Raw genomic sequence first — 25,508 nt, forward strand, 5'->3', positions numbered from 1 at the left:
GTCTTTGTGTGGGAGGAATGTGCTCCGCTGAAGGTGGAGGTTTGTTGCTCCAGGAAGAAGAGAATGGACATGTGTGTGTGTGTGTGTGTGTGTATTGGGGGAGGGATAGCAAACAGCCTCCTCTGCAGTTTGTCAGTGCTGTATTATTGACTCCTGAAGATGTAAGTTGGGCATCATGGCCGGGTACCTTCTAGGAAGGATTTTGAAATGTTTTTAGCATGCTGAGCCCTCCCATTTCTTGAGATGTCTGTAACATGTTGTTTTGTAATTCCGGATGGTCCTGTCTCTGTTCCCAAGTAGAAGCCAACATTAGATGAACTCATTAGCACCTTGAACAGTATCTTAGGAAGCTGTCTACCCTAAAAAAAAGAAGAGACTATTTTGAAGGAATGGAGCACTTCCTTGGCTTAAATTCTGGTGTGTGGCCAAGTGTAGTATCTGCTCATCCTGATGGCTTTAGAAATCTGTGTCCTTAGAGCATCTGCTCAAGGGGAAAAGGCTTGGCCTTGTGGAGTCAGGTAGCTGCTGACAGTTGATGTGCAGCTAGATGCTTAGGAAAGTAACTGAGGTGCATCTTAAAAAGACTAATTATGATTGGAGCATCAGAATTGCACTACATTTTTAATTTCACTAGGTTTTAAACCTGTGTCTCCTCAACTTTCATGGAATTTAACTATTTTTACCATTGGAATTTACTAGGGGAGGGGAGGTCAATTCTGACCCTTCTGTAGATAGTGACCTTCAATGGATAAGAGTGGAAAATCTCTGTAACCCCTGAGGCTGGGCTATGATCTGCACAGCAAAGTTCACATGGTCAAGTTAAATCATTTTAGCTTAAGAAATATCGGTTCTGAATGGACAAAGACAGCGAGATCTTTTAAGTAAGAAAAAAAATGTTTTGGTTGCGTGATGTAAGAGGACAGTTTTGTTTGCTGATGAGAAATGCAGTGCGGTTTCCTCTTAATTGAATGGTGGTTCTGGATTAAGCAGTTTTCTGCTTGGGTTTCCTACTTTGAGAAGGGTCTTGTGTAGCAGAGAACAGGGCTCTGGGGAGGGGCAAGGGGAAGGTGTGCCAGCTCCAGCTTGAGGTGCTGTGACTGACGGGGAATGTTCACGATTGTGTGAGAGAGGCTGTGAACCTTCATATACTGAACTCAGGTAAGAAACTATGGCTGTGCCATCCCTTTGCGGGTGCTTACATATTTTTTGAGGGCCAAACTCTTACTTGTAGATATCCTGAAAAATAAAGAGTTTAGCCCTCAAAACAACTCCTGTTCACATCTTTTAAAGCTACCTTCACTGACTGGCAATCAGCATAAGTATGAAAATCAGTCTTGGAGTAGAAAGGAATATATTTCAACTGAGTAAATAATAACTATGCATATGTTAAAAATATCAAATAAAATTACTCCAAGTGTCAACCGTAAATGGATACGAAATGCAAACCGATAAGGGTTATTCTTTCAGTATCAAAATTTTAAAAATTTCTGTGACAATTTTAACTATGGACAGATTACTATTAAAACTCAGTTGCATTTATAACATTTTCAAGATTTCATTGTTTTACATTATTTGTTAACTTTTCCTGAGGCATTTTGCATAGTTACATAATTAATGCTAATTTCTTTGCCAGAACTCAGTTCATTTTTCTTAGATCAGAAACCTGAAATAAAACATTTCCTTTCCATTAAATTGATATTGAACTATGTAACTATCAATTTGTGAATGTGAGAACAAGATTATCTTGTCTCTTTTGGGATAATTCTTGCTTCATTGCAATAGAGCAGGGCGAACGCAACTCTTAGCGTGCAGCCATGGTTATGCATCATTACACTGTTACCAGGCAACGGGTCCTGCTCAGCCGTTGGTTGGCAGCACAGTGGGCCCTGCCCAGTGGTAACCAGCTGTCAATGAGGGATTCCTGAGGTGATTCAGCCAATGTGTGGTTGAGGGTGTGGTCGTCAGGGGGAGAGTGGGGTAAGAGGGCTTCCTTGGGCTCTTTAGCCTGTTTCCTGTCCTTGGGCCAGTGGGTGATCTGGGAGGCCAAGGGACCAGGCGGGGGCGCTGTGTCCTGCTGGGCTCCAGAGCCCTCAGCAAGGCCACCCACTGGCATGGCCCAGGCCTTAAAGCAGTGGTGAACCTCTCCCCTATCCTTGTCTCTCTGACCTAATAGCAGCATCAGTCTGCCTGAGTCAGTCTGTGGGACCTAGTTGCCCCCCCCCGCCTTACTTGGGTGGCCTGAGGAGCCTAAGGGCCAATTGGTTTGGTCACTTGGCTTCCTCAGCGATGACAGCTGGACAGGGTCTGGGGGGCCCCTGAGGGAGCCACCAGCTGAGATTTGCCACTTCTTAGCCAGGACTGAGACCTTGGAGGGTGAAAGTTGTGCCTTGGGACCTTGCCCTTTCTTGTCGGGACAGAGAATAACATCGTTGGGTAGAGATTTACAGGAACATTGTTACCTGACAATGACCTGACCTCAAGAACAAAGGATCTGACACCCAAGAGTTTGCAACAACTAACCACGCCCCTCCCTCACCTTTTGCTTTAAAAAGGGCTTTGCTGAAAACTTGCAGTAACTTTGGGGTTCTTAAGGCACAAGCCACCCATCTTCTCACATGGCCCTCTAATAAACCTTTCTTGGTTCCAAACTGCAATATTTTAGTATTGTTCGGCCTGTCTGTGCATCAGGCACATGGACTTGGGTTTTCGGTAACAATAATGCTAAATGTTAAAATTGTAGGACAGCTTATTTCTTTGGAAATTGGTATTTGCATACTTGCCAGGTGAGAAATGTTGAAAATGTGGACATGAAAAAATTAAATTGCATTCATTTTGTATAGAAAGAAGATGTTAAAAACCCGTTTTGCCTTTTGCCACTACGGTGGTTGCTTAGCTACAGAAATGAGGTCATTGTAGGCACTTAAAATCTTATCTTTCACTTCCACAATACTAAGCAAGCATAGTCTCCTACAATTCCAATACTCAGATTCCTGATTATTAGATGCAGAGAAATAGATGATAATATGCGTGAACTTGACATTTGTCATTTGGGAGTCCTAACCATACACGGGCTACTAGAGTGGGAATCGCTGGGCCAGCAGGCATGTGATGCGCATGGGCTGGGAGCAGTGAAGACAAGAAAATGCTGGCGAGAAAAATGACAGCAGTGCCCTTGAGGATTGGAGTCTGGGACCCTTAAGAATGAAGAGGAGTCAGATACCTCTGGACTAATCCCTGGGGCCTGTCCCTGGAAAAAGCCATTGTCTGGCAGGGCCAGGACAGCTGCCTTGGATGGTCTGAGCTTGGCCCTCCCAGCTTTAGCTCTCTTGGCAGCAGCCATTAGCAGGAGGAGTTGTCCCAGAGGCAGGCGGTGAAGATTCTGTAGACAGGGATGGAAAGATGCTGAGAATGTGCTGATGCTGTCACTACCATAGGGCACCAGCAAGCAGGAAATGCTTGACCGGCTCCCTTTCCTGAACTGGGCCACAGGTCTGCTGTTTAAACTCCTCAAGCAATCAGTGCAAGCTCAGATTTTGTGAGCAGCAGGGCTGAAGGGAACACTCCTGTTGGTTAGAATGTCTGGGTAGAATGAGGCGTAAGGAGACAGTGTAGTTCGTCAGTGTGGGCAGGTGTCCGTAATGGGATTCAGTAGTCATCCCTCAGAGCCAGTGAGACAGACAGGACCTTTTTCACTCTGATGTGGCTACATTCATGCTGTCCTTGCCCATTGGTGGACACAGCGGGGTGTCACTGGGAGCTGCTTCATTTTCTTGTTTTCTAACTCTGTGGAAATTTACAGTTTAAGTACATCGGGCATCAGAGTCTTTACATTGTTGAGCTGAGAAACTTTGCATTCACTGTGTGAACAGGGATCATAGAGCGTGGCTTCTGCCTCCTGTGGCCTGCACGACGGATAGCCTGGGGTGAAGTCCCGTCTTCACCATTAGTGTTTGCAAATGCCTATCTCTTTGCATAAAAGTTTACTTCTCTTGAAGGTTCCAGTTAGATCCTTTTACTTAACAAGATACTTAAAACTATTGTGCAGAGGACATCGTACAAATCTGCCCGCCATCAAGAGTGAACGTGGGTGGGTTTTGTTTGTTTTCCTGTGGTGAATATTTTACTAGTGTAAATACCTACATGAATGCTAAACACTGAGACTGTCGTCACCTTTCTGCTCATACCCTCTTGGTTATCATTACTGACTTCTGCTTGGAGGGTATGTCAGGCACAGTGAAGGGTCAGGGTCACACTGAAGAGTGACGGTTGGTCAAACCCTGTACAGGTGTCTGTTGTTTTTGAATAAAATTAGGTGGATATTTCCATTCTCAAGGGAAACATACACAAACACAACAGAGATAACTTAAAAAACCAAATCTTTTAGCTTATATGAGGTCCAGCAAATTTAGCTTGAAAGTTTATCTTTTTTCCCTCTAAAAGTCATTAATTCAGTAGCTTTTTTTCTGGAAGTCATTAATTCAATATCAGAAATTAAATATAGTTCTTTTACCCAAACTAATCACAAATTCTAAAACCAGTGACTAAAAATGGAATGTTAATTTAGGAATAGTGACCCCGAAGGAAAATACCCCTATTGGGTACATGTATTTAGAAAGTGTAGTGTAGGACTCTTAAAAGTCGCGTGGTTTTAACTTACAGTTTTTTAAGTAGTTGGACCCACATTTGTAAGAACACTTAAATTGTTTGGATACCACTGCAGATACGTGTGCTCATGTATGTATAAATATTCAGTGTTTTTCTCCCTTTAAGAAGACATCAACATTCTTCTATATCAGTATTAATAGTAGAAAGTCATTTTTCCCCTTGTAATTAGAAGTTAGTTTTCAGGAAACCTTTATAATTTTTGTGAATTTGGTTTACCTTAATAATGTGTCTCTAGGGTAAAAACAAAACAGAAACAAACTAAAACCAGAAATATTTGTGGACTGCATTAAAAATTTTTTTTAATATTCATTTGGCTGCGTCGAGTCTTAGTTGCAGCATGTGGACTCTAGTTGGGGTGCTAGACTCTAGTGGTGGCACGTGGGCTTAGTTGCTTCACAGCATGTGGGATCTCAGTTCCTCAATCAGAGATCAAGCCCGTGTCCTCTGTACTGCTAGGCAGGTTCTTAATCACTGGACCACCAGGGACGTCCCTGGACTGCGTTTTAAAGTTTTTAACATCAAAGCCTTAGGAAGGTAAATATTTATGAACAGAAAATGTAAAAGGACCCATTAAGGGTAATAGGTGAGCTGTACACTTACTGTAGCCACGATGCAGGGAAAGGAAATAAAGACAGGCTTTTTCTCGGCTGGGGGTGTGTTGCCAACAAGTGTGAGAGCTTGATGGATGGAGAAAGTTGAAAAGCATCGCCTTAATCTTCCCCAACTCGTGTGCTACAGCAGCACAGCACAGAAGCAGCCCCACCCTGACATTTCCTCTCTGTTCCCCACAACAGTGTCTGTTGCACTCCCTTGTTGTTGTTTAGTAGCTAAGTTGTGTCTGACTCTTTTGTGACCCAATGGACGATAGCCCACCAGGCCCCTCTGTCCATGGGATTTCCCAGGCAAGAATACTGGAATGAGTTGCCATTTACTTCTCCAGGGGATCTTGCCGACCTAGGGATCGAACCCGCATCCCTGGTGTCTCCTGCATTGCAGGCAGGTTCTTTACCACTGCACCGCTTGGGGAGCCTGGGACTCTTTAGATCGCTCATGTATGCTTTAAGAAGGATTGTAGGAGAAGATGGAGTGTTACTAACTCCTTATTTATGAGGTGCTCACTGTTAGTTGTTTCCTTTAAAAGTTTGAAACTGAAGTTGCTCTTCAAAATACTTGGTAACTGCACCCCATCCTCTGTTCCTCTTTGAGTCTCTTCCAGGACAGACATAGGTCCAGCGAGGCAGCTGGGCTGTTCCAGTGTCAGCACATGTGTATGTTCACGCTAGAACCTGCTCTCCTGAGCAGGGTTTCACAGCCATGCTCATTCAGTGTTGAATGAATGAATGAGTTGAACCTAGCCACCAGTCATTCACATGTGCTCACATAGAGGTATTTAAAAGTGGCTCCAAGTGTTAAGAAACAAAGAGCCTACCTGTTTTTTTTTCTTAAAGTAGGTTCTATTTGGGACAGTGAGGGTTTACCATTTGAAATAGGGGACATTGAAGATACAAGGTGTGATAACTTCAGTAATTTTGATTTGTTCCTGTTTTTAGTAGGAAGCTGAAAAGAATTAGGTTAGCTGTCATTTTTTGTTCATTCTTTATGATTTTTTTTTTAAGGAAGTTATACCAAGTTATTTAGTTGCAAAGTGAGGTAACAGAATGATACTAGGGAAAAAATCTCCATTATCTGTAATTTAGATCAGAGTTTTCTGGCTGTTTTCCTCTGAATTGGCATCTTGTAACTTTCAGATCCTGTTTTTATTTATCCTGTATAATTTAGTCCTAACCGGGATGCTGGTGGTGAATCTGTTTCAGCCGGTGCAGGAACTGTGGACTGTTTTCGTCCTGGAACTTGCAGGTGGTTCATGCCTGGGATTGCTCTGTGGCATCAAGAGGCTACACCATGTGGGGGATTCTCGATTTTGCCCACCTACAGCAGAGGTGTTGGGAAGCAGGAATGTCAGCTCGGATTGGGGTGGAGAGCCTCCTCCTCAGAATTGCTCTCTTCATGTGTCTATCTGAGATGGCTTTTATTTTCCACAGAGCATTTGAACAGATTTCTGTCCAGTGGTGATTTGACAATGACTTATACAGTATGGGGCCCTGAGGATAAATATTCTCTGTTGCTCTTTGTAACTCTGCACTGGCAGGCATTGGGGTTGAAGGCTTGGGAGTGAGGGCATATGCAGACACCAGCAGACGAAGGGGTTGAGGTCTTTCTTTTTTTTTTTTTGGAAAGTAATACTGTAATTCATACACATTTTGGATTAGAGGTCTTTCTATGTAATTGTCTCTCAGTTCTCAAAACTGTTGAGAATGGCTTTTGTCTGTTAGCCAGAAGTTGAAAGGAGTTGACTTTTTCACTCTGAGTGTCATTAGGGATCTGGAGTTTCATTATTGGGTGAAGTAATCAGGAAGGGAATGTGCCTTTTGAGTTGGAATTGAAATCAGAATGTTGGGGTGATGGAGGGAAAGTCCCTGCAGTGGATTTAGACAGGGTCTTTCATGACTGCTGTGATGTTTATATGATATATAGAGAATCTTCATGAAAACCATAGGGAGAAGAACAAAGATTCTTCTTAAAAGGAACTTAAAATATGTTAAAAAATACTACGTAATTTTCTGTACAGTGGTTCACCAGGACCTAAGACAGTTTTCTGGGTAACAGCAGGTTAAGAGCTGGGTCAATTATATTTCTGAATATTACTGAAATTTATTTTTCTCTTTCATCTTGTGCATAAGCCATCATCTCCTCACTTGCTCACTGTCTCCTCCTGGGTTAAAGTGTCACTTGCGGCAAGCAATCCTTTCATGGACTTGTAATAATCTGTAAAATAGATGCCTTGGAGCCCCTGGTACAAGTTCTCTTTCTCTCTAATAGTAAAGTAGTTTCACTTTGTTTTTAAAATTAGCATATATTAATAGTAAAATTGACTGTCCAGTTCTATGAATTTTATTGTGCTCTTTGCAAGCTGTTCATCTACTTTATTGAAATGTCTGAGTCTTTGCCAGTTTTTAAATTAGAATGTTAGTTGTTAAATACATGGTGTGAAGATATTTTCTCACAGTCACTGGCTGAGGTTCCATTCTCTCGAGTGCATTTTTTTCAGAAGAAAACTTTAAAATTTTTATGAAGTCCACCTTATTTTTTCTTTTACAACTCATGCTTTTAGTGTCATGTCCAAAATTCTTTGTGTTCCCCAAATTAGGATTTCCCCTATGTTTTCCTGTACAAGTTTTTAGTTTTATGTTTTGCATTTAGAGCTGCCATGCATCTCGAGTTAATTTTTATAGAATATGTAAGGGTTGATTGAAGATGGGTTTGTGTGTGGTTTCTTTCCCCAAATAGATGGCCAGTTATTCCAGCACCATGTGTAAAAGGCTGTCCTTTCTCTATTAAATTTGTTTTGTGCCTTTGTCAAAATCAGCCATATTTGTGGGAATCTATTTCTGGACTCTGTTCATCTGTATCTTCACCACATTGTTTTGATTATTATAACTTTCTGATGATCTTAAAATCAAGCAGTGTGATTGCTCCAACTTTATTCTCCTTTATCAAAACCTTCCTGCTATTCTAATTCCTTTGCCATTTCATATAACTTTTACAATTAGCTTTTCTGTATCTACAAAAAAAAATCACTAAGATTTTAATTGGAATTGTGTTAAATCTGTACATTAATTGGGGAGAATTGGTATCTTCATTATGTTGAGTTTTTTATTCCACATATATGGCATGCTTCTTTTTAAAATTTTTTCATTAGAGTATAGTTGGTTTACAGTGTTGTTTCTACTGTACAGCAAAGTGAATCAGTTATACATATATCCATTCTTTTTTAGATTCTTTTCCCATATAGGTTATTACAGAATATTGAGTAGAGTTCCCTGAGCTGTACAGCAAGTTCTTATAAGTTACCTATTTTACATATAGTAGTGTGTGTATGTCAGTCGCTATTTACGAGGATTCTTTGATTTCTTTAATCAGCATTTTGTAGTTCTCAGCATGCAGATCCTTTTGATCCTACAGATCCTGTCCAGGTCTTGCATGTTTTATTAGATTTGTACCTAAGTATGTCTCATTTACATAACTACTGTAAATGAGATTGTTTTTTAAATTTTAATTCCAAATATCCGTTGCTACTATATATTAATATGGTTTGCCTTTGTATGTTGTGATCTTGAGAAAGTCAGTTATTGGTTCTAGGAGTTGATTTTGTAGACACTTTGGGATTTTCCTTGTAGGTTTTGGTTTGACTGATTTTTCTTGTTTTCAGTTTCTTCCATTTCTGCTCTTATTTTTTCCACTCACTTTGGGTTTATTTTTCTTTTTCTATTTTTCTTAAGGTAGAGGTTTAGATTGTTGACTTGAGACCTTTCCTCTTTCCAGATGGGTACCTATGGCATTAAAGGTACATGTCTATATCACTGTGTTGGCAATGTTCTACAAATTCTGGTTTTCATTTTTGTTCAACTGAATATATTTTTTGCTTTCCTTTGAGGAATTATGGCAGTTTCATGTGTTCCCCAAATCTCATTTTAACTAGTGATCAAGATTAAAGTTCACCCAGTCTTGTTTCCTGTATTGACTCTGTAACGTTTTCACATTCCATGCTCTGACCAGAGAATGACAGTAGCTGAGCTTATCAGGGAGTTGGTTGATGTGTGGTATGTGATGATGTGAAAGGTATTACCATGTGGGAATTTGAATTTAAGTGCCAAGGACTGGAAGCAGTGCTGGGCATGTATAGGCACAGAAGAGTTACTGCAGAGGTCTGAACACAGTTGCACATCGTTGGCACTGTGCTTGCACACTGATTTAGGTCGTCTCTGTTTCATCTGTGCTTTTCTGCCCTGACCTGTGGCTAGTCTGAATTGCTTTCTGTCCAAGCTGGTTTGCCACATTAGCACATTTTCACATTATCTTTGCAGTTGATTCAGACTTTGATTACTCATCATTTTTTTATTTTAAACGAAAGATTTTTTCCTTATTCTTTGATTGTATGGTTCACATATTGGAATATGCATGTTATTTTATAACGATTACCTCTAAATACACATGTACTTGAATATCCAGCAGATGGTTGATTGCAACTATAGAACACGGATCATTGTTTATAGTGCCTCCTCCTCTAATGACACATCACTGGGTAGAGGATTATATACTTTATGCTTCCTTATTTACCTTTTGAATAAGTATATTAAGAATTGCCACTTGATCAAAGTTGGGCAAAATGTTTAGAAAACATATTTCTGTAAGTTAGAAGTTTTATACTGTCATGGTTATTATTATTTATTTAGGTAGTGGATTCATCAAAACTTTATTATACACATTATGTGCCAAGATTGTCCAGATATGTTACTCCCAATAGTTCAGGGTGATTCTGATCTTGAAAGTGATTTTGTGCACAAGAAGCCTCAGAGCTTTTGTTGGAGTGTTTCCTGCAGCTCATTAGTCTTACAAAAAGAAGTAACCATTATACAAACTAGCTCAAAATAACTAGCTTACTACATGTCTTATGTATATAAATATTTAAAGAAATATTTATATATATTCACATTATATAATTTGAAGATAAAATAATATAAAAATCCTAGAATATTCTGCATCTTGCAAAACTAAGGGAAATAATATTCATTCGTTTTAATGTTTCTAATAAAATCTTTGTTTCCATTTTATTCCTGTTACTTGTCCAGATGGGGCAATTTGTTTAAGACAGTTCCTGGACTCATTAATTTAGGCATCCCTTTATATATACCTTTAAACAGGTTTTAAAAGTGAGAATATAACTGTTTAGTCTTTCATTCAGCAGTGTTTAGGGACTGTATCTGTTTGTGGCACATGGTAGGATCTCGATGAACGAGTAAATGAATGCAAAAATGAAAGTCAGGGTCACTTCCATCGCATTTGGGAATTTTGAGGTAAAGCTTAGGAATGAGTAGGAAGCTAATTCAATAAGGGCCAAGTGAAAGTTGTATTTTATAGTCATTTCAGAGGTCATTCAGCGTTGGGCAGTAGTAGTGTGCCCTTCAGATCCTGGATTTCCAGAAGGTCAGAGTACAATGTTTTATCCTCTTTGGTAGAAGAAGCAGAGGGCTGTGGTGGCTCCTCATTTCAAAGAGGAAAGCCAGGCCTATATCACCTTGCCTTTTGACATGCTGGCCACATCTTGGGCTTCTTGAAGCTGCCTGGGGGCCTACTGGTGGAATAGACAGCACAGGCCGCGGGGGATGGAATCGTATGTCCCTGTGTCATATGTCATATGTCCCCATGACATATTGAAACATGCTTTATCACAGGGTCAGGATGATGAAAATCACAGACTGCTGGTGAAAGAGATCAAAGAGTTAAATACCTTGTTCACGGATCAGATGATGCAGTGTGTAAAGATGTCAGTTCTCCCTAAACTGATACATGAATTTAGGAGAACTCCTATCAAAGCAGTTTGCTTAGCAAAGTTTGTGGTAGATACCACAGACATTTCCTAAAATTTATGTGGAGAGGGAAAGGGCCTCAAATAGCCCAAACAACTTTGACAAAGAAGAATAAAGTAGGAGAATCATTCTTTCCAGTGCTAATAAGTCTTCCTGAGTAGCCACAGTTGTCAACAGTGTGTGTTAGACCCACAGTGCAGTGGAATGGGATGGGGGACTCAGGCCTATACAAAATGCCCAATTTTTGACCAAGAAGCAAAACTAATTCAGTGGTGGCGAAGGGATGATCTTTCCCATAAATCACATTGGAGCAATTGGACATCCATAGACCAATAACGATAATCTAGACCTGAATCCCACGCCTTGTACAAAAATTAACTTAAGTCTCATAGATCTCAGTGTAAAATGTAAAACGACAAAACGTCTAGCAAAAAAAGAGAAATCTTCAAGTCTGATGGCGAAGCAAATCATTCTTAGATTGAAACTAAAAGCACAATCCTAAAATGAAGAGTGGGTAAACTGAATTCATCAAGATGAAACTTCTGCTCTGTGGAAGACTCTGCAAGAGAAAGAGGCCCCTGTGATTGTGGACGTGCACGCCCCCTCCGGACTTTTGACACTTGTCAGAGTGTCTGACACTTGACAAGTGTCAGAGTTAAGTGATAGCACCTGGGCATTACTGGCTAGAGTTACGATTTCAACATCAGTTCATTTTAGTTCAGTCGCTCAGTCGTGTCCGACTCTTTGGGACCCCATGAACTGCAGCACGCCAGGCCTCCCTGTCCATCACCAACTCCTGGAGTTCACTCAGACTTGGCGTCTATCGAGTCAGTGATGCCATCCAGCCATCTCATCCTCTGTCATCCCCTTCTCCTCCTACCCCCAATCCCTCCCAGCATCAGAGTCTTTTCATAGTGCATGTTTAAAATACATATTATTCTTTCTGGTCATGCCATTTACTAAATGTTTTGAGAAACTTTTTGGTTATTGACATAAACATGAAATCTGAACCATGTTAATATGTAGTTCTTGAGAATTTTTTTCCCATTATACTATTTGAATAAGTCCTGGTGATTTTATAGTCCTGAGATTATATTCAAGCCTGGTAGGTAGGCTACAGTCCATGGGTCACAGAGTCAGACATGCCTTAGCAACTGAACAATGGCCTTATTTAAAGAATGTTTTATGAAACTCCAATTTCTAAGTTTTACATGGAAAATACGACATAAACCTGAGAAAAATGAGTGATAACTCCAGCAGTACATATATTATAGTAACAAAGGAAAACATAATGAACTGTGAAGTGATACTGTGTTGTGAGACATGGGCCCAGGCTCTGGAAGGACGTGAAGGCCCAGCTGATGGGTTTGCCCTCAATCCTGAGAGCCGTGAACAGCCTCCTCCAGGCTGCAGGACGAGGTTGTGCAGTCTCACCACCCTCTTAAGTGGGAAGCCAGTCTGGCTGCGGGTGCAGAGGACTGAGATCCGGAGCTGTGAGCAGCTGTGTGGGGGATGCAGGGAGAGCTGATAACATCTGGGATTCAGTGATGATGATGGTGGCAGGGGTGAAAGAGAAGTGTGTGGATGCCTAAGAGGTTGGGCTTAAGAGTTTCCTCAGGGTTTCTGATAGCTCCATTATCTGCTGTCTTCCATCTGGCTCCCCTGGAGCCATCACGCTCTTGGCTTGCCCTGCCGCCTGCCTGCTGAGCTTGGAATTCTTCCTGCCCAGCTGGAGCAGGAGCCCCGCCTGAGAGCCTACAAGTTTGCCCTTGTGATAGATGCCACACAAGTACATGCTGGGTTTTTAAACTGTGTTTTCTTCCTTCCTTCGTGCTTTCTGAGACATTTTCACTTTCTGTGTATTCGATCTTTTCAACTACGGTGGAAGGTAATAGGTGTTATTTACCGATATTTTGTTACTGAGAAAGATGAAACCCAGAGAAATTAGTTGATGTGCGGACCCCCCAGTTTATGTTTAAGGTGAGGAGAGGTCCCCCATCTGCCTGCTTCTACTCCCCTGGACAGGTGGGTTCTTGCCAGGACAGCAGAATCTATGCGGAAAAGAGGAGAGACGCTGCCTTCAGCAGCTAGGCGGGAGGGAGAACGCTGTCAAGGGTGCTCCCTAAGCCTTATAAAGCCATTGGCTTAGGAGAGAGGCATTCTGAAGGTTCCTGACAGCCATAAAATTCCAAACATGGAAATGATTGCTTTGTTAAATAAAGCATTCGTTCCAGCATTAAATAATAAAATAAACTCCTGACACCAAGAATGGAAACCGTCCCTGTTAGGCTGATCTGTTTCCCTGGTGCTGACCCAGCCATGTGGTGGCTCACATACTACCCTCCTGGGGGCACTGCTGGCTCTGCAGGTTTCCCTGTTCTGACCAGAGGCCCGCAGGGCTCTGCAGATTCCCGAGTCTGACTGCCAGAATGAAGCCAGGATGGAAGAAGAGAGGAGCTGCAGTATCATCTCCCTCCTTGCATTTCCTGGGCCAGTTTTCCCGTCATTTTCCTAATACTCAGGGTTTGCCTGAAAACTCTTGACTACAGTGTAAATAGGAAAAAGACTTCTTCACGACCTGGGAAGGAGAATGATTTCTGAGTCAGTGAGATTCAACCACATGTTGGGGGCTTCACTTGACTTGCATTTTCAGTTGAGATTTTTAACTTGACTGTAAGTCTCTTTTCTTTGTTACAGAACACATGAGAACTTTAATTTCTACTGTTGAAATTCTCAATTTTATGAAACTCTTTTGTCCAGGAATAGTAATATAAATAACTTTTGATAAAGTATTAATAGAAACTGTCTCAAAAAACCACTTTTATTTTCTCTTCACTGAGGTTACAAATGATTTCTGCATTTACTTATTTCTGAAATGAGTTAAATGGGTATCTTGAGTATCAAAACATGGGAAAATAGCTCTTCAGGATTTTGTATGGAAAATTCTCAAGCAAGGCATCCTGCAACCTATGTCCTTCAACATTAGCAGCTATCTGCTCCTTTTCAAGAAACAACATGTAGATGCAGCATGTGGAAGTGATCTACACGTTTCCTTGATATAGTGTTTCTTTGATATAGTGTTTCTTTCAGCTTCCAGGTTGAAAGAATACTAATGAACCTGCCATAAACCATGGAATAGTCTTTGTAGATTGATAGGTTTTAATAACCTCTTGCTTAGAAATGTGGTGTGGAGCATGGTTCCTCTTGTAGTGTTTCTGCCTTGAGTTTGCAAGTTTCACCCTGAAGACAGTGTGCTCATTACAGATCCAGAGGGAGGAGCAGAGGTGGGGAATAGCCAACTGATGACACCATGGCCTTGATTGTAGGTCAACCTCAGGCAGAAACCAAGGAGCTGCTCTGGGTTTAGTTGTGTGTAAAGCTGGCCAGCATCGATCTTTTATAGAACCTTCTTTAACCCATCTTGTTTCCTTCTCTCGGCCATCTAGGCTTCCAGTTTCTCTCTTCTGTCTCTAGCCACCTACCTTACTGTATTTTCCCAAGATCCTCATTGGTTGAACACAAGATTCCCCTATTTATATAAACTTGTAGTAACTTTGATATAAATAATCTGATGGACCTCTGTCTACCAGAAGCTGAAGTAGCCCCAGAGTTAAAATAACTGAACTTTGTGTGTGAAAAAGGAAATGCAGTGAGGACGTTTCAGCTCTGATGCCTGGGGTGGGGCACCCGAGGAACCTGCCCTTGTTGCAGACTAGATCCTTTGTGTGACAATGAGCCAGGCCAGTGTCTCACACACTTTAATCATGGAGTAATCCTCGATTTCCCTCTACCTTTCTTGATGTGGCCACGAAACAGTTAAGTAGTCACCAGCCATTTGCCCTGATTCTGAATGCAGTGTCTATCCAGTCACCATTTGAAGTCCCTCTGTATGTTGGTGTCTGCAGCTCATTTGTGACTAACTCCATCAACATACAGTTCTGGTCTGTAGAACAGTGGAGCCACACTTGGTTCTTTAGGACACTGACCCATGAAGGTGTCACAGCCTGGCTTGGAAGGTAAGCCACTTGTATGTGTTACAAAAAAACAAAACAAAACTGAGCAGCCATCCCAAGGCTCATGAGACTTGTGCAGAATTCAGTGTGGCCTGAGGTGTTAGTGAGACAGGGCAGGGATGGGGGCATGGAAATAGGCAGTGGGGTGCGAGGGTTCCTAGTCAGGTGGAGAACTGGGCAGGACATCAGGTGGTGAGAATGCTGACCAGTGGTCACATAGGGAGGCTTGAGTGAAAACTCCAGGTGTGGTTTCTATGGGAAAAGTTTTGGAGTTGGACAAAGGTTGTTTTCTTTTTCGATTTGAGGCCCTGGGCGAGAAACAAATACAGTTTGCACCTTGACTGCTTACCTGTAAAATCAGTGGTTATAAGGATTAAAAGAGATTACTTAGGACATGTAGGAGGGGACTCAGTAGTTTATACTTCTGGCTTTGCAGGCTGCACGGTGTGTGTTGTGGTGCTTACCAGGCAGCATAACTGTGTGCCGGTAAAACTTTATTTCCAAAAACAACTCACAGGCTGGATTTGTAGTTAGCCAACCTGTGATTTAGATAAAATTCATGAGGTGTGGAAGTCATTCAGTAAATAGTGTTTCCCTTTCCCTCTGCTTGGTTTGGAGAGATGATAGCACCCTGGGATTCCCGAGTCGTGTCTGCAGGTTCTCCGAGCTGACTGCTTCATGCCAGCATGTAGCAGTGGGGCTAAAATAGAACGCCTGTGTGGAAGTCCTGACTCCGCCTCCCACCTAGCTTTCTGAGTCTGTGGGATTAGGAACCTGTGTGGAGGCGTCTGTGAGGCCGACCTTAACATCTCCCCTTTAAAGAAGAGCTGTGGCTTCGTGCCGAAAAGTGCCTGTTTTGCTTTGGGCCAAGATCTTTAGCAGCTGGAGCTTTCCAGAGTGAGGGTGAAGAGTCAGTATCCGCTAAGGTGACCTCTAAGGTTGGCTTCAAGGGAGGGGACCTCTGCCCCTCTCCCCCCTCCTGCCCCCCGCGTACTTAAACGTTCATCTGGGAAATTTTTAGAACTTGAACTGAACTTTGAATCTTTCTCCTAGCTTGTTTAAGTGGCTGAGGATCAAGTATGTGTCTGCCTTTACTAGTGGGATTTTTCTCTTTCCTAAAGATCCTTCTTGTGTAGCCTTTTTGCTTCCACTAAGAGAAGATCCTTTAACATTTCTTTTAGGGTAGGTTCAGTATTGATGAACTCTGAGTTTTTGCTCCTCTGAGAAGTTTTTTTTTAATTTTTTTAATCTTTTATTCAATCCTGAATGATAATCTTGCTGGGTAGAATATTGTAGGTTGCGAGAGTTTTTGCCTTTCAGCACTTGATATGTATCACGCTACTCCCTTCTGGCCTGCAGAGTTTCTGCTGAAAAATCAGCTGACAGCCTTATGTGGAATCCCTTGAATGTGACTCCTTGTTTTCCTCTTGCTGCCTTTGGAATCCTCTTTATCTGTAACTTTTGCCCTTTTGATTATGACATGTCTTGGTGTGGGTCTCTGAGTTCATCTCATTTGGGATGGGACCCTCCATGCTTCGTCTTCCTGGATATGTTTCCTTTTTCAGTTTTGGGAAGTTCCCAGCCATAATTTCATCAGACACGTATTTTACCCTCTTCTCTGTCTCTTCTCCTTCTGGAACCTCTATAACATGGTGGTTAATATGCTTGATGTTGTCCCAGAGGCCATTTAAACTGTTCTCATTTTTAAATTTGCCTTTCTTTTTACTGTTCTTATAATGTGTGATTTCCATCCTTCTGTCTTCCAGATCATTATGTGTACCTCTGTATCACCTAATCTGCTTTTCTTTCCTTCTAGTGTGTTTCTCATTTCACTTACTGTATTCTTCAGTTCTGACTGATTCTTTAAAAAATATATATATTTTCTAGTTTCTTGTTAAAATTCTCACTGTGTTCATGTGTTTCTTTCCCAAGTTTAGTTAGGATTCTTATTGCTAATGCTTTAAATTCTTTATCTCTTAAACTGTTTATTTTTGCTTCATTACTTGTTGTGAGCACAAGTCTTCCCAGGGTGTGGTGGCAGCTCTGGCCTTGGTAGGAGGAGGGGCTGGAGGTGGAAGGGCGAGGCCTGGAGCCTTGTGTGAGCTGGGCTTCCCCTCTGCTCCTCTCTGCTTGGTGACAGCACCACCCTGTGGAGTGGGCAGGGTCCCAGGTTGCTTGGAGCAGAAGCCCTGAGAGTTAAGTCTGAACCCACTCTGTTCCCTTTAAGTATATGTTTCCCCCATCCCGGCACCAGGCCCCTCACCCCAGCAATGCTGAATCAAGAGGTGCCTGTGTGGGCTCTCAGCAGAGTTGAGGGGTTCAGCCCCAGACAGAGGTTGGGGCTGACTTACTACCTGTCTGAGCACCAGCAGTGGTGGCCACCACCCTGCTCAGTCACTGCTTCGGGTCTGCGCTGCTCTAAGTCTCACAGCCAGACCCTCTCCCCATTGAGAAGCAGGCGGGACTGGGCTCAGGCTGTGAAAAATGGGCAGTGGCTAGAGCAGCCTTCATGGCTAGACCAGCCACGCTTGGGGTCAAGCCAGCTGTGCTGCTCACCATGGAGCCCAGGCTTCCCACAGCCCTCCTGCTAGTCTGCAGGCCCTCCAGCCAGCCATGGGGCTAGTCTTGCTGTCAGACCCCAGGACCAGGGCACCGATCTGTGGCTGAACTGCCTGCTCCTCAGGGCAGAGCTCCGTCCCTGTGACCTTCCCGTTCCACGCAGCTGTTCCCTGGTATACAGGTCCTGACCTGATCACTTCTTTTCCCTTCCTACCCTGTTCCATGTGGATTGATCTTACAGTCTCAGTTGTACTGCCGTCTTTCTGCCAATCTCCGGTTAGTTTTCAGTGAGAATTGCTCCACGTGGAGATCTGTTTTAGAATTTTCATGGTGGGAGGTGAGCTCTACATCTTCCTACTCTGCTGTCTTGATCTGCTCCTCACAACTGAGCTGAACTCTGGGTGAAGAACAAGCCAGAAGGGGCTAGTTCACCAGACTAGGACTCTATGGCAGGACTGTGCAGAGCACCTGTGAGATTGGCTGGGAAGGGAGGGGCTGAGGGAAACACCAGGTAAAGAATAGGTACCTGCCATGCTCAGGTGACCTTCTGGCAGGCCAGTATGTGATTTTCCCACCAACACACCCTCACGCAAGTGCTAGGTCCCCTGCCACGTGCTTACATTTTCCTCTGGGCATTCCCTCTGCGGGAGGGAGCAAGCTGGTTTCGAGTTTATAAAATGCTGAGCAGCAGCACAGTTAGCACAGAAACTAGCATTGTTATAGGTGTATTGTCTTCAAAGAATGGTCAGTTTGTTTTAGCATCAAAAATGCTCAATAGTCAATGGGGGATAGTTCTTCCTATATCTGTGTTGTTTACAGCTCTGTGTACACAGACTAGTCATGAGTTCTGTGGGCCGGAGTGGACTGCTGGGAACAGTGGTGGCCCAGGCAGTTCTTGGCCCAGGGTGCCTCTGGATTGATCAGATGTAGCAAGCATCACCACCAGGTAAAGCAGGCTTAGCAACTTGTGTGTGACTCACAACAACTTTTCATTTGTTTGCTGTATTTTTGTTAAAACTTTAATATTTAACTATTTTAGGAATGATGGTTTGGTCAGGATATTAGGGGAAAAATTAAAGAGTTTCAGAAAAATTCAGTGGCACAAATCAGCATTTGGGGTATGTTCGAGCTTGCAATTGGGAAAGGCTGTTGCATGTCATAAAGGTTATTTGTCCCAGGTACTTGGCAACCTAGCAGCAAACGATCCTTGAATCTCTGGCTTTAGCAATTTAATTCCTGTTTTAATTGTAAACATCTTAGTCATATATTTTGGATTCCATAGATCGTACGTCCTCTTTATTTGTTTTTATCTACCTTTTTTTGGCTTTAGACACTTATTTTCAAAAGTACCTTATCAATGTATAGTCCCTGAAACTGACATATCTGATAAGTTAAAAAAAAATCTCCTTAACGAAGGAAGATGCTCATTATTGGTGGTTTGGGCCAGCTCTCACTGGGGTAGACACCAGCAGAATCCATTGTTGATTAAGTTAATGAGCGCTGTGTAGATCAGGGAGGTTTCCTGCCCTGCAGATGTGAGTAAGATTGCAATACTCTTAATTCTGGACTCCATCAGAGCCAAAACCTTGTGAGAAGGGGCCGGAGACCAGAGTGTGCATGCACTGTAAAGGATTTTATCTAACTTAAATGAATGTTTGCAAGCAGAAGAAAAGTTGAGGTGAATGATGTAAAGTGCTTTCTTCTTAAATTATAAGGAAACAGAAGACACCTACACGCGTGACTATGTCTTCTTAGTTGAGTGCTCAGCTCTACCAGAGAAAAGCATTCTGAACTTCCTTTCCTTCTCTTACAGGTGACATCACACAAAAAGGATATGAAAAGAAGAGATCAAAATTGATTGGAGCCTACCTGCCCCAGCCTCCGAGTATGTAAACCTTACTGAGTAGCATAAGGTGTCCAGCTTTAAGAGTTAACTGCAACTCCTGAGAGAACAGCTGAGCACCAGTCCTCTCCCAGTCCCCAGACTGCATGCGGATCAGGCCCTTGAGGTGGCACCAACCCCATCCCACTCCTTTGCGTGACTGCAGCATATTTTGTGAATTCAGAAGACACATAGGATTTTTCTGTGAAGGTGCCAGATAACTGTAATAGGTATTCATCCACAGAGGAAAGTAATATGTTTGATTACTTTAAAATACTCTAATCATAAAAAAATATGAGAACGTTTATGGTTTAAACATGAATTTTGGCTTAGTTAATATTATTGATAATGGTTTAAGTTAATCAACAGTTTTTGTTGACTTCATTGGTGGAGGTTGGGGGAGGCAAATCTAGAAAATGATGTAACATCTTGCCTGGGATTTTGAAATCGTAAAGGTTGGTTGGTTGTGTTTTGAAACATGATTGTCTGCATTATGAATTCTCAACCAAGTACAAGTTCTATTTAATTCTGTGGTTTTCACTTATGCAAGTACGTAGGATTCTACACTTGAGCTGGCTCTGTACATTTCAGGGAAAGGAGGGAAACCCTGGGCTGCAGGTAACACCTCTGTTCTGAGGGCAACCTTGAGAATTTTCTGGGCATCAGGAAAGGGCTTAATGCTATCACAAGTCCTCCAGGAGGTAGGACAGCAACAGAAATGGACTCTACAGTGTTCCCTGTTGGAGCAGATGTAAAGCCATGCTGAGATGTTCCAGCTAGGAGAGCTTCAGCTCCCCATGTGCAGGCCTTTTGGCTCTCCGGGCTGTGACGTGGCCTCCAGTGTTGGGGGCGAGAGGAGTGTCCTCACCTGCGGCTCACCTTCCAGGACATTTGTGTGGAGTATGCTGCATTTTTAGCCTTGTTTGATTTTGTGTGGTTTCTTTCTTTCCTTGGAGCTTAAGAAAGTTAATGTAAAGATTGGCTGGCTGTGCAGGGTTGCCTTAGCTGGCGACCTGGGTTTTCTTGCTGTCTGGTCTGTAAAAGGAAGGAGCTATGCTCTGTCTGAGTGGATGGAAGAGCAGTGTGTTGTCCGGCTGACCCCGTGTGTGAGAGCTTTAGAGAACACACGGGGGCAGACGACTAGATGTGGTCTCCCCGCTTTCCTTCTCATCCTCCAGCAGAACTGCTGGGATGACTTCCTATCTGCAGGTGGCCTTTCGTGGTTTTGGAGGAAGGCTGGTGTGAGGTGGTAGGTCCTTGTGTTGCTAGATTTTATTTTCTGTGCCTTACCAAACAAAAGTGAAACAGAAACAGTTCTGTGTATTCCCAGGAGATGGCTCTGGGAGATGGAGCCTCTACAGTCCCAGGACGAGGCTGACCTGTATTGCTGGGCGCTGAGGGTGGCCCTGTGTGACATGGTCCCCTTGGTGTTTTTTGTGCTGTTCTGCATGGGGTCGGCAGCTCTGCTCGGCGCTGTAACAAATTTAAAAAAAACTAAAGTTTGAATTAATTAGTTTTTTTTCAACTTGTTACAGCAGCGAATGGAGCTGCCGTGGTCCGGTGTAGACTGCAGCACAGTGAAGGAGCCCCGAGAAGAATGCTGCAGGCTGGCAACATCGGGGTGTGTGACATCCGAGACGCCGCGGTCAGAGAGCGGGCGGCCAGCACCGCAGGAAACCGGCCACTGTTTTACTTTCGTTTCGGTGAGCGCACTTAACTGAGAGAGATCCCATGGCAGGGCACGTTTGCAATGGACTGTCTGCCTGATGCCATTCTAAACAGAAGTGTAGGGCTCAGTCTTGGGGGAACCTAGGAGGTCATATTTCTCAGCCCCATCCTCCATTTCAGCTCATTCAACTTACCGAGGCCTCAGAGCTCCTCAGGCACAGAGCTTGTCACAAGCCCTGGACCATGATTATCCTGCTGATTCAGGGCCCAGGTCTGAGTGTTTCCTGTTAAAATATAATACTCAGTTTTTGCAACCATATTTTCGCAGTTGGAGCACCACTTACAGAACACTTAGGAAAGAAGAATCCATGACGGATCATACAGTTTTTCATAAAATTGTTGATCTTCACTGACCTTTGTCTCATAGTCAGAGACTTGGGTGAGGATGAGCTCTAGTGTACCCTGGCCCTTTAGATCTGTTTCAGGGAGTGAGGTCCATAGCTCCATTATATTCCTATCTCCAGAGGGCAGTCATGGAGTTTTGAAATTGAAAAATTGAACTGGTTCATCACAGAGTCGTGATTCTATCCAGAGGTCAAAATTATTTAAGTGAACAATATTTTGAATATAAGAAGCTCAGAAAGATGAGTTCAGTGCACCTTTCAGTACAATAAGGAATAAGCATAAACTCAAATAAAAGACATTGAGAATCATGTACAGATAATAAGCTGTGTGTCACAGTTGATCCGCAGGATCTTAGACGAGGACACACAGCCTGGTCTCCCTCTGTGCCTCTGCTCTCCTCTCCAGGCCAGCTTGCTAACAGGCATGAGGCATGTCCTTGTGGGCAAAAGTGGAGCATTGATGGGCAGGTGGCAGACTTGGGCCTTAGCTGCCGGGCCCGGTCACAGTTTCTGTTTGCCTCCTGCACCTGTGGATGCGTGAGGCTGAGCGCTGCTGGGGAACGCTGCTCCCTGGGCCTCCGGCCTTACCATCCCCAACCGGGAAGGAGAAGGCAGGTTCACTGGGGATGCTGGGATCAGGAAGATGGATGCCTGGGTAGTTGTGCAGTTTTTATGCTGATTTGTATGCTGAGAAGTTGCCCTGGGTGAACAGTCACACTCTGTACACAACTGCCTCTGGGGAGCAGTAAGAAGAGTGCGCGGCTCCGCATCAGAGGGTTCTTTCTTGCCTAGGTCAGCCTTAGAAATGACACTTTTGGTGTAGGATCTTCATGAGAAACATCTTGTTTTCCTTTTCAGTTACCCTTATCCTGCTTTACACTTTCCTAAAGGGAGTTTGTGTTTTGATGAACTTTACCTTTTTTCCTTTTTTTATGTTATTTTTATTCATCAGAGAAAAAGACTTCTCTAGGAAGTACTCTAAAGATATTTCAAAGATCATTGGGATCTGTGGGATATTTCAAAGATCCCAAATTTTGGGAATTTGTTTGGGACACATGATTTTGGATTAGGATGGCTTACGCAGCTTTAAGCAAGAGATGCACCCTGAGTCTGAGCTCCCGTGTGTTACCCCATCCGAGGAAAGAGTGCTGGGGAAGCAGGTTTTCCCTGGTTTTCTTCTTTTCTTCCCAGAAGTGAGTGACGGGCGAACCCAGTCAAAGGTATATTGACTTCAGGAAGCATGGTGTTGAGTGCTCACCTAAAACTAGATGTGGGAAAGGGTCCAGAGCTGGAAAGAAAAAAAAAAATTACGTGTTTAATCAAGTAATGGGTCAGAATGTATTAAAAGTCATCATCAAAGAGAAAATGTTATTCAGGAGAAATTATTTGGTACTAATGCTCTTGGAGTTTTTCAGCTATGTATTCTTTTGTTAGTCTCTAAACCTGCTAAAATTTATAAAATTAGAAGACAGAATCCACTCTCTACAGCTCTGTTCAGGGATATCTTAATAACATGGTGTCAGGGTCTATGAGTCTTCACTGCTTTCATGGTAAGGTCATGGTGATGTGAAGTAGTAAAGTTCCACCATTACCATAAAGAGTAAAATCTTCCTTGACCAGATGTAGTCCCTCTGTTGTCATGATGTGTGTATTGGCTGGATATTACTTTCTCCATGATTGGCAACTAGTGTTTCGAGCAGCGGGTGACTTATGTGAATCCAGTCTTCTCCAGGCCCAGCTTGCCTTTCCTCCTGCAGCAGGTGGCTTGTGCTCTGTTAGAGGGACCTACTGTGACTGCATTGTCGTGAAAACTTTGGTGAGTTTGGCTGCAGGGACCAGAGGGCAGGTGTGTTTCCCTCTTGGTCCTTGGGATTCTGCCTTGGGGTCCACGTGGACAGTGTCCTCAGAGAGGAACTTTCCTAGGTTAGGGTGAGTTTATCGTCCATCCTTGCTCCACTAGAGAAGGATGGCCCCACTGGGAGTGCAGACTTGTCTGCATCAGAAGGGCTTCACACACAGGTGCCTGGCCTCCCTCCAGCTCCCCAGCCTGCATCCCATGTCACACTGTCGGCACATGCTTGTATCCCCTGCCTGCACCTGCGCACCTCTTAAAGCTCAGTGCAAGTGTCACTTCAACAAGGACTCCTTCCCTGCTCCCTGGGGTTAGGACAGGCCATTGTGTTTCATATGCTACAGGAAATGCAGCTTCCCGGCACTGCGGGCCTGATTGGTTCTGCTGCTTCGTGTTCACACCTGCTCTGCCCCGGAGTCAGGTACACCGCTGGTCTGTTTTCATACCTGCTGCGCTGCTCTGGTACCTGGTGCACCATTGGTCTGTTTTTATCCTGCCAGAGAGCCCTGTCCCCCGAGTGCAGCCTTCCCTCCCTGGGCACAGCAGTGAGCTGCCCTTCTTACCTGCTTTGTAGGGACACAGGGCTGATCCTGGGGGCCTTCCTGGGCCATGCCACCTGTTGGTGATAGATGGGGTGTAGCGTGCAAGGTTAAATACCAGAAGAGAAATACGAATAGTTAAATCGGGATGGCCTGTGACTTAGCATGAATTCTTTTCAGACTGAGTTGCTCCAGGAAAGGAACTTTCATCACTAGAGGTAATGATTTGTATCCTAGGTAAGCTGTGGTCATGATCTTGATACACAACTTAGTGCCCTAAGTTGTCTAAAGTGTATTCTTATTTTATCACACACAGCTGCTGACTAGATAGATGGATGGATGGTTTTCTTGTTCTTTTTGATGGCTTTGAACCAATCAGGTTCCTCCCCCAGACACCAGTAGTTACTGAGGAGTTCTTGAGTTATTGAATAGTTCTTGGGCTTCGCTGGTGGCTCAGCTGGTAAAGAATCCGCCTGCAATGCGGGAGACCTGGGTTCGATCCCTGGGTTGGGAAGATCCCCTGGAGACGGGAAAGGCTACCCACTCCAGTATTCTGGCCTGGAGAATTCCATGGACTGTATGTATAGTCCATGGGATCACGAAGAGTCAGACATGACTGAGCGACTTTCACTTCACTCTGTTATGGGAAGCAAAGTATAATTATGTGCTAGAAGAGAATGGGAGGATTCAAAACTTGTCAGTGTACAAATATGGAAAGATCCTCGGCAATTTTACCAACTGTCTAGGGCATATTTTCACTTAAGTGAGAGCCCTTGGCGTGCCCAGTGAGGTCGCAGGACGCTGAGATCCATGAACCCTGTAGGTGGGGAGCGGAGAGCCTTGAGTCACGACGAGGGTCCTGGGAGTAACAGTCACTCTTTATTACTGTGTCCATGTCTGCGCCCCAACACGTGTGGGAACTGAGGTTCAGAGGTTCGGTGACTTGTCTGCAGTTGAAATAAGACCAGAATTTGGACCAAGCTCTTTGTTTTGTTTTACATGTCCTTCATGATTCCTTTTAAAACTGTTGAAAACCAAGGTGTTTTTTTAGTGTTTTTCTCTTACTATCTGAATTTAGAAATGCTGACTTTTTCTAGAACATTTAATGTTCTGCACAACTATATGGTGTCTGTACTGCAGGTTTTCTGGCCTGTAGTGCACCATTGTGTCACAGTGAATGGACCAGCCCCTCTAGACCCTATGCTTCGGTTACTCTTAGGATTACTGTGATTTCTAGTGTCTGGTTTACCATAGTGTTAATAAAATGACTACATTGGTTTAGTAATCTGAAATTGCTGGATTGTTTAGGTGCCAGAACTATGCTGTTAGGGTTTTCTTTGAGGAGCCTTTTTTAATTAAGTATAGTTGTTTTACATTATTAAGTTAGTTTCAGGGAACCTTTCTTAAACCTATGTTGAAAGTAACTGACATTCTAATTTTTAAAAAAGGCTTATTTCTCTGCTTTCTACCCCTTGAGCTCGGACAAAGTTTTCAGCTC

At 43.3% G+C, this 25,508-nt stretch overlaps 1 protein-coding gene across 4 annotated transcripts in view; it reads left to right on the forward strand.

The window, feature by feature from the left end:
* Nucleotides 1-25,508, forward strand: part of DIP2C (DIP2 disco-interacting protein 2 homolog C (Drosophila)) — a 199,381-nt gene that overhangs the window by 42,612 nt on the left and 131,261 nt on the right. For 3 of the 4 annotated variants that reach the window (XM_010836412.1, XM_010836413.1, XM_010836416.1), the window contains exons 2-3: nucleotides 19,479-19,550; nucleotides 21,083-21,250. In XM_010836412.1, coding sequence (XP_010834714.1) covers nucleotides 19,479-19,550; nucleotides 21,083-21,250 — 240 coding nt within the window. The remainder of the gene's footprint in view (nucleotides 1-19,478; nucleotides 19,551-21,082; nucleotides 21,251-25,508) is intronic. The other variant, XM_010836414.1, reaches the window with a different exon arrangement.

Source organism: Bison bison, unplaced genomic scaffold (assembly GCF_000754665.1).
Source record: "Bison bison bison isolate TAMUID 2011002044 unplaced genomic scaffold, Bison_UMD1.0 scf7180017864063, whole genome shotgun sequence".
Lineage (NCBI taxonomy): Eukaryota > Metazoa > Chordata > Mammalia > Artiodactyla > Bovidae > Bison > Bison bison.